Source organism: Orycteropus afer, unplaced genomic scaffold (genome assembly GCF_000298275.1).
Source record: "Orycteropus afer afer isolate SDZICR_OR568_19922 unplaced genomic scaffold, OryAfe1.0 scaffold00109, whole genome shotgun sequence".
Lineage (NCBI taxonomy): Eukaryota > Metazoa > Chordata > Mammalia > Tubulidentata > Orycteropodidae > Orycteropus > Orycteropus afer.
Window position 1 is genome coordinate 5,843,540 of NW_006921696.1, and position 10,005 is coordinate 5,853,544.

At 37.7% G+C, this 10,005-nt stretch overlaps 1 protein-coding gene across 1 annotated transcript in view; it reads left to right on the forward strand.

Moving 5' to 3' along the window:
- PLCH1 (phospholipase C eta 1) overlaps nt 1-10,005 on the forward strand; it is a 330,067-nt gene that overhangs the window by 235,747 nt on the left and 84,315 nt on the right. Inside the window, exons 8-9 of the mRNA XM_007943576.2 lie at nt 1,581-1,701; nt 5,926-6,097. Coding sequence (XP_007941767.2) covers nt 1,581-1,701; nt 5,926-6,097 — 293 coding nt within the window. The remainder of the gene's footprint in view (nt 1-1,580; nt 1,702-5,925; nt 6,098-10,005) is intronic.

The window sequence follows — 10,005 nt, forward strand, 5'->3', positions numbered from 1 at the left end:
CCAAGATTATCTTCTGTGTCTGTGTTAATTGGTTTCCCTTTTCTTTGTTGAAGAGAGTCTGTGCAGTCCTTCTGCCTAGTTTGCCATCTTGCCAGAACTCTCCGGGATTGCATATTGGGAAACTTATCAAACTGAAAGAACAAGTCTGTGAATTTGGGTGTAGGGAAAATAAGTTTGACTTGTCAGGCAGCTGCTAGTATATTAATTAAGGCAAAACTAGTTTCCTTAACAGTAAAACCTCAAATTTCTGTGCCTTAGACAAGTGAAGTTTATTTCTTGGTCATGTGAAATCCAAAATGGGTGTTCTTATGGGTGAATCATTCAAGCAATGAATGATTCAGGGGTTGAGATACTTTCCATCTTGTGGCTATTCCATCTTTAGCACATGACTTCTAAAGTCACAGCAGAAAAGCAATGAGCATGGCTGGGTAAGGCATATTTTCATGGACCAGACCTGGAAATGGTATACATCATTTCTGTCCACATTTCATTACTCACATCCTACTGCAAGGGGGGTTGGGAAATGTGGTCTAGCTATGTGCCAGGGCAAAGGGAAAATAGGTTCATTGAATGACAAGTCCCTAGAACAAGAAATGAAGATCTTTGAGTGAAGGAAGTCAGAAGCTTCTACAGGAAATTTACTAATACATTTATTATATATTTACTGAATGTCTATTATGTGTTAGACACTATGCAATGCACTAAATAGGCTTTTGAGCAAATGGTCAACATAATGAAACCAGTTTTTTTATGAATTAATCTAAAGGCAGGATTGTAAAACAAGGGAAGGCAAATGCCAAGTCTGGAAGGGTACTGAGCAAGTGGTTGTCATTCTCCAGCTGGGAGGGAATGAGGTTGTCTGCATATGTAACAGTATCATTAGCATCAAGAACAATAATTGTTACTATGTGTCAGGCATTGCTCTAAGCAACTTTACATGTATTTAATCATTGCTCAAATTTATGATGTAAGTACTATTATTATTCTTTTATAGATGGGGAAAAACAAAGCTTTATATAATTAAATAATTAAATATGTAAATATGCCCATATTTACATAAATCTTGGCAGGACCAAAGAATTCAAATTTAGAAAATCAATGTTGTTTTTATAACTAAAATTAATAGAATATAAATACATCAATAGAAACATAATGAGTGAATAATAATGAAAAACTCCATAACTGAGTTGAGAAGGACTTGCCAACTTAATAAGAGAACTTAGTGACCTGAAGAAGTAAAACTGGAAGAACAATCTTTTCAGAAATACCTCTCAGTCTTTGGGGCACTTGATTGGATTTAGATCAACTTGGAAAGAAAGTTCTTGACAAAGGTTAAGCTACTTATGAATTTGCCATGTTTGCTAATGGTAAGCACTCAAAAACAAGCTATTTATTATCTTTGATTCCCTTACTATAATAGTAAGTATGCCATAGCCCCCATTTGTTTTTCTGATATTATTGTCATGATCGTAATGGGTATAGTCTCAAAGAATAACTTAAAATATATGTGTGGTGTTGACAGAAAAATTGGTAAACACCAATGATTTTGGGCTGTTGACATGAAATTCTGTTTTTGGCAGTTGACTGTTGGGACGGCCCAGATGGAGAGCCAGTGGTACATCATGGTTATACCCTCACTTCAAAAATTCTCTTCAGAGATGTGGTGGAGACCATCAACAAGCACGCCTTTGTGAAGAATGAGTAAGTTTAGCAATATCTGGAGCTAAACTCTGTGGCTAGCAGATGGAATGTCACCAGACGTTACATGACTACAAAACTACTCACTCTTCCTTGGACTGTGCATGTGTCTTCCTACTACCCTCTTTCTCTCTTTCCTTCCCAGCAAAAACATCATGAACAAATAATATGGGCTCCCTGTTTGTGCTTTCTCATGTTTCATGTATTTTTTATTCCATTCTCTCTCACTTTGAGTCCTTGAAAACATTCTTAGAAAGAGTGACCTCTCAGTTTCTAAATTCACGATGTACAAAGCTTCCATAAAGTCAGGAAACACAGGCAACTATACATGATAAATAACTTATTGATAATACATTACAGTCCAATAAGAAAATAATCTGCGTTGTCAGACTTGCTGGGTGTCCTGTCTATTCTAAGGTGTCTGGCATCCTTGTTAGTTGACTCCACCTTGGCATTTGATAATGTGGACTGTTTTCTTGGCTTTCATCATAACATTCCCCTGTCCATTGCTGTCATTGCTTCATACTTCTTTTTTGGGGCTGTGGTCTTCTATTCCATTTCTTTACTCTTTTCATAGTTAATATTTCATAAGGTGTTGCCATCAGTCTATTTTATTTTGGATATTTGTCTAACTATATGTCCATAACTTTTTCCTATGCTCCAGCCCTATATATAAAAAATTCAGTAAAAATCCATCTGAATATTCCATATGTACCTCAAAATAGACAACCTTCATTCATTTACTCTTTCCACAGGTGCCAAGCCAGATGCTTTGGGTGGTGCAAATGGTTAAGGGCTTGACTACTAGCTGAAAGGTTGGCAGTTCAAATCCACCCAGAGGTGGTTTGGACGATAGGTCTTCCAAAAGGTCACAGCTTTGAAAACCCAGCAGTTTTACTGTGTACATATGGGGCCACCATGACTCAGAATTGACTTGATGGCAAGTAACAACAATAGCTCTAAGCCAGACATAGTGTGATAGGTGAAGAAGTACAGCACGGAACAAAAGATGAGAGTCTTACTGTCAAGGAGCTTACACTCCAAACTGAAAACATCATCTAATTCTGCCAAATCTCCTTCTTCTCTATTTCCTTTTAGCAAGGGGGCAGTGCTGTCTACCATTTGGTTTCAGCCAGAAACTGGAAGTCATTCTAGATTTCTCCAATTCTGCCAGTTTTATTCTTAAAAATCTTTTGCCTCCATTGCATTCTTTTCATTTTCATTTCCCCTTTGGCTCATCTTCCACTCGTCCTTCAAGACCTGAACTTCTCTTCCTGGGTCATCTTTCACTATTGCTGCATACAGATTTGGCTTCTGCTTTCAATGACTGTCTTTAGCTTCCCCCATGAACTTGGCTCTTTCACATCTCTTTGCCCTGACACGTGTAACTCTCTGCCTGGAACCTCTTTACTCATTATTCTGCATAAATAATTCCTGCTCAACCTACAAAACTCTGTTTAAGCAATGTCCCTCTGGCAAACTTACTGATACCACCAACTGATTTATATCCTCCTTTCCTCTGTTCAAAGGAGCATTGGTGTTGTCATGCCTAAGGCATTTGACTGCTAACCGGAAGGCTGGTGGCTCAAACCCACCAGCCACTCCATGGAAGGAAGACTCGGTGATCACTTCTGTAAAGATTTATTGCCTTGGAAACCCAAAGGTGGTCACTATGAGTCAGAATTGACTCATTGGCAGTGAGTTTGTCTTCTCCCCCCACTTCAAGGAGCTGTGGTGTCACAGTGCTTAAAACATTGGCTGCTAGCCAAAAGGCTGGCAGTTCAAACCCACCAGCCACTCCACAGGACAAAGATGAAACATTTGCTTCTGTAAAGACTGACAGCCTTGGAAACTCTTTGGAGTAGTTTTACTCTGTCTTAAAAGGGTCACTATAAGTTGGAATTGACTTAATGACAGTGAGTTTGGTTTTGGGTCCCTCTGTTTTAGACCCCTGAACGTATTTCTGTCTATCATGCAGCAATCTCTAAAAATCACTGGTTTACTTGCCACCTTTTAAGTCTTTAAGACTGTGAATTCACTATAAATGAGTAGCTATGTCTTATTCATTCTTTATTGCCTAATATGGTACCTATAATGTACCAGGCAGTCAAGTAATTATTTTGAATTAAAAGAAGTGAATTGAAGTAATATTAGTTTTTTATGAGTTAGTATCCTTTGAAATTTTTAGTATTTGTTTTTACTAACTAATCATGAAGTTAAAATGCAGTTCTAATAAGAGACACTTGTTGCAGAGTAGTTTTAGTTGATGGTATCCTTTACATAGAAGAATCTCAAGAACTGAATTCTGGTTGGTCGGCATGACTCTGATATCTGCTAGTCTTAGCCAGGCTGAAGAAGTAATTTTGCCTTTATTTCCCAGTCTATGAAATAGGCTGATGAGAAAACTTGTAACCTGTGAACTTTATAGGAACCTCTAGTGACTTGATAGTGCTTACTATACATTTGGGAACCTTTAGCAGAAAGGCATCTCAAATTAAGCCAGCTAATAAGCTGTTCAGCACTTTTTAAAAGCTCAGTCTTTATCTTTTCTTTCTCAAACTTTAGCTGTATCTTTGTACTGGAGTTTCTCAACCTCGGCACTATTGATCTTTTGGGCCAAGTAATTCTTTGTTGTGGGAAGACTGTCCTATGCTTTATAGAATGACTATCAGCATCTACCACAGGATGCCTGTAGATACCCACTCTCCAAGTTGTAACAACCAAAAATGCCTCCAAATACTGCCAATGTCCCCTGAGTAGGTGTATGAAGAACATAAATCTCTTGTTGAGAAGCACTACCATACACTAAGCATCATTAGGCACTAATAGACTTTTAATAAACTGATCGATAATGTATAAACTTGCTGTTAAAAGTCCCTGATGTAATTACATAAGCAATTCAGGGTTGCTAGTTGTTGTTTCTCTGTCTTCCTAACACTCCAGGGTGAATCTTGTATGAGGATGCAGTAAGCACACAGACTACAGGCAGATAAACAAACCAATGTCAATCACATAGATTCAAGTCTAATTTTACCTTGTTGTTGTTATGTGCCATCAAGTTGGCCCTGACTCATAGGGACCCCTCCTTGGGTTTCTGAGGCAGTATCACTATGGAAGTAGATTGCCCAACCTTCATTCCGAGGAGTGGCTCGTGGGTTTGAACTGCCAGCTTTCTGGTTAGCAGTCAAATGCCTTAGGCACTACGCTACCAGAGCTCCTATTTTACCTTAGGAATTGGGTTTTACTAATGAGGATAGAGTGTAATTTCAGAAGGTTATACCTAGTTGTGGACCTTGTTTGTTGTCATAAAAGCCCGCAAATAGACTTTCCTTCTGTACATCGATATATTAAACAATTTAAATACTGGTAGTGTATACTCTGGGGAGGGGGAAAAAAAAAAAAAGACAAGACATTGCCTATTACTTCTGAAGATAGCACATTGAAAAGAAACAAATCAATAAACCTGAATTTGATATAACTTTTCTTTATGAGGGATATAACAGAAGAACAGCAAGATCATGTCATTAGCCTTGGTTCCTCTTCTGCTTTGCCCAATTCCTTGGGGTGTCTTTGGGTAATCATTTTACATGTGCTTCACATTCTAACCATGGAAACTTAAATGCTGATAGAGTGAATGATTGAGTTATTTTGTTATTATTTTTTAAAGTAAAGACTAGTATATAATTTTATAAAAATGATTTGAAATGCCTGATATAGGGGGCTATAAACACAGTATTCCATTATGCTATTTTAGCCTTAATAGTAATTTTCAAGCTCTAGGCTGATTATATATTTTTCTGAATAAATAACTGCATCTATTTATATTCATTGGTTCCTTAGATATTTCCAGACTTTAGATAAATAAGGCAAAATTACATTATGTGAGTTTTCTTTCTTTAAGCTCATTATCTCTCTTAAGTTTTTCTCTTTTAGGAGATACATAATGTGCTTACCATTTTTTTTCCCTGATAAAAAATATTACACTAAGTCATCTCACAGGGATTGGTATTTTGTTCAGCCATTATACATAGTGAAGTGTATTTGCTCAAAGGAGCTTTTTATAAGTGCATCTCTAATCTTCCTCATTTTAGACGCATTTTAATCACTGTCACCATCACAAATGCTGGTAAGCATTGTGTAAGAGCTCAATGCATACAGAACAATTTTCAAAAGTCCCAGTGAGATGCCTTAACCTGATGTGTTTGGAATGTGTTGCTGTTTTGTCAGGTTTCCAGTTATATTGTCCATTGAGAATCACTGCAGTATTCAGCAGCAAAAGAAGATTGCTCAGTACCTGAAGGGAATATTCCGAGACAAACTGGATCTATCTTCTGTAGACACAGAAGATTGCAAGCAACTTCCAAGCCCTCAAAGTTTGAAAGGCAAAATCCTAGTAAAGGTAATCACCTCAAGGAATGAAATAAAAGACATTATAATCAAGTAAACCCACACTCCCCTAAGGACTAAGAACAGGTTTATCAGGAGAATAAGAATTAGAATCAGTAAAATGAAGGGGAGGCTAGATCTGTGTATGCATCTTGTTCCAGTTTATTTGTAGTCACCCCTCAGAAGAATCTTACTGTTGACTGACCATGTATTCTGGGATTTGTTCTTATGAAGTAAGAACATCAATACCGTAAACCAAATGTTTAAAATTTTAGTGTGTAAAATAGTTTACACTGGAGAGAAGTGGGAGGGTGGAGAGGGGCAAGTTGGAGGGGAGGAGAAAGTTCCTCATATCTACATCTGAAAGCATTTCTTTCAGATTCTTCTCCCATTTCAAGCTCCAATACTGTTTGTCAAAAATAAAACCCAAAAATAAAAAAACTCTTCATGGTTGATCAACCTTGGCTACGTAGGTGAGAAATGCTCGCTTCAAAGAGGAATATGGACACAGACACCCTGGCCTACGGGACTTGTGGGTATACCAAGGAGCAGTAGGTGAATAGCATGACATTCTGTAAACAGATTTTCTGAGGGAGGAAATTTACTAACTTCAATGAATATTATTACTGCAAAGAATAACCAGAGAGACTGGTTCATTCCATTTTTAGCTTGCTGACTATCTAAATTTACTTAATTCCAGTTCATTTTGTATGTATGGACCTTTGATATTTGTATTGTTTTGAGACTGAAAACCTAAAAAAATAAATAGGGTATTAATATTCAAACTGAGTTATGTGTATGGACAGTCCCTGGGTTATGTCTTTAATCTGAATTTGTTGCTCAGTTGGAGCAGGTGTATACAGTTCTTATTGACCTTTACTTTAGTGCAGGAAAGGGCTCAAAGCCTTTTTAACGATTTAAAAGCTGCACAAGCAGCAAGTGAAGGAGATGAATTTGTTACAGTAGGGTTGGTTCAATCATCTCAAAATGAGGGTAAATTTATATAACATTATAGGGCAAGTACGAGTTATCCAAAAGTTGGGACATTTATCCACAAATCGGGACATTCATAACTTGGGAACTGCCTGTATAGTGAACCAAATACCACACAGCAGGAGTTGGAAAGTCAAAGACAGTGTAATTTTATGGCAAGCTTTTAATGAGGACTTTAAAGGAGGGCAGCCAAGGGGAAAGGTGCAAAGGGTTCATCTGTAACATTGGGCAAAACCTGTTTTTCTATTAGTATATGAAGATTATAGACTCTGAATCCATCAAGGAGGTGTCGTTAAGTCATTTGTACACAAAAGTGTTTTGAATAAAAGCTCCAAATAATGCATGAGATAACAGTAAGGGAAGTTTGCTTGAAGTCTTGCTAAAGTAAGTGAAAAACTGACTGCTGTATTAGGAAATTTAAATGTCACTCTGTGGCCTTGTAAATGGTTCCGTGTTTCCTCAAGAGTCTTTAGCCCAAAGGAGAATAAGTCCATTTGATTGAAACTCTTCCCTTTCAGAAAGTGGAACTCAAAGAGGATATTTGACGTGAACTAATTTAATCACCTTCTGCATAACTAGATTTTGGGTTATTTGGCAGAGAATGTCCCAGAATTCATGGGCAGCAGGATGAATCAGAGCCAAAAAGTCTGAGGCTCTCATTGGAAGGAGCAGTAGCAGTGTGTATTGCAAGTATTTCAAGGGTATCTGAGATCTATGTGCAAGAGATAATATTCTACAGAAGGAGAGACTCACACCTAAGGGAACTTAATTATTTTTATATTCTTTCATCATCAAAACAATTTCTCACCCAAAATGCAATATTTAAATGTCTAGTTACCGCTCCGGAGATTGGCAAATTGTGTTTTATAATAACTATATTGCACACACACACAACCATGTATGCATATACTTTTCCATGTTTATAAATCTTTTGAAATAAACAAAAAGTTGCTTTTGATAACAAAAATAATAAGAAACCTACTAACTTTCCATACTTTTACCTATTTGGCCATCTACTACTTTTACAACAAGTGTGGGTTACAGTGTTGTTACAAATTCTCCAGGGACCGCACAGCTAGATACCCTGAATTGTTCCAGTCTCTAGTGCTATTTTTATATACCATAATGAATAATTCTAATTCTAAGGTATAATTCAATAGTATGTAGAATGGGAAGGGATCCCCAGAAATCACCTAGGTCATTCTTTCATATCTATACCAAAAAAAACCCAAACCCACTGCCATCTAGTTGATTCCAACTCATAGGAAGCACCATTGGGTTTCCAAGGTGGTAAGTCTTTGCAGAAGTAGATTGCCTGTCTTCCTTCCACTGAGTGACTGGTGGGTTTGAACTGCCTACTTTATGGTTAGCAGTCAGATGCCTTAGGCACTGCACCACCAGACCACCTTATCTATACAAGACCTCAATTAAGTTCATAGGTCACATAAAATCCTACCTAGGTTTATTCCATTACACACACACACACACACACATATACATACATATATATATGTACATATAATCAATATATATTATATAAATATTATATATAGTAATTTAATAGACTACTTTCTTAGAATGGTTTAGGCTTATGGAAAAATTGTACAGAAAATATAGAGATTTCCCATATACACAGTGTTTCTCTTATTAACATCCTTCATTTATGTAGGTCATGTGATGAAATTGATGAAGCATTATTGAAAAAAAGAACTTATTCCCATTGTGTTGATTCTGACTCATAGAGACCCTGTAGGAAGGGTAGAACTGCCCCATAGGGTTTCCAAGGCTGGACTTTTTGTGGAAACAGGCTGTCACATTTTTCTCCTGTGGAACAGCTGATGGGTTTGAACAGCTGACATTTCAGTTTGCAGCCAAGCATTTAACCATTTTGCCACCAGGGCTCCTTAACCAATATTAACATATTATTATTAAGTAAGGTCCATAATTTACATTGGAGTTCACTCTTAGTGTTGTATAGTCCGATGGGTTTTGACAAATGCATAATGTCATATGTCCACCATTACAGTATAATACAGAATAGTTTGACTGCTCTTTTGGTTATATTTCAAAACTGAAAATGAAGGTGATTTGTGAATACTCTGAGAAACCAGTTTTCTCTTTTTATCCCCTTACCCTCTATTGTGATCCTCTAGAGCTGCTCTAACAGAAAATACCACAAGTGGATGGCTTGAACAAATAGGGATTTATGCTAGAATTGCAAATTCAAAGTGTGAGCTCTAGGGACTGGGTGAAGGCCACTCGACCTTGGGCTCCAGCTCTGCCCCATGTGTCTGGCCCACTGGAGCTGGAGGTTTCTCTTAACTCAGGCAGCTGATGGCTGCTGAGGCTGACAAACCCAAGGTCAACAAGTGAAATGGCACAGTACCAAGATTGTTAAGCAACACAGCAGGCTATTAGTTCAAGTTCAGAAAGTCCCAAGATTGGCAGGCAACATGGCAGACTGCTGAATAAAGACCACATCCCTAAGGCAGCTGCTCACAGTAGATTCCACCATGGAGATGATTACCAGTCTCATCATGGGGAATAACTGCAACCAGCTGCCCAGCCACTCAACCAGGCCCAGCCAAGTTGACATGTAATCTTAACTAACACACCCTCTAACATACATAAGTGAAGAGGAATTGAGGTTTAGTGCAGTTGTCCTACCTGCTCATCATCATTACACCTTCCTTTCCATCCTGTGGGATCAGAACCATTTGTATCACTTGATGATTGTCATTCTTTTTTTTTTTTTTAATTGTGATTTGGGTGAAAGTTTATAGAGCAAATTCACTTTCTCTACAGCAGTTCACATACACTGTCTCATGACATTCACTACAATTTCCCAAAATGTAACAAATCCCCTCCCATTTCTTCCCCATAGTTACCTCTTCCCTGTGTCCTGCACTCCATGCACTCCTGCTCCCT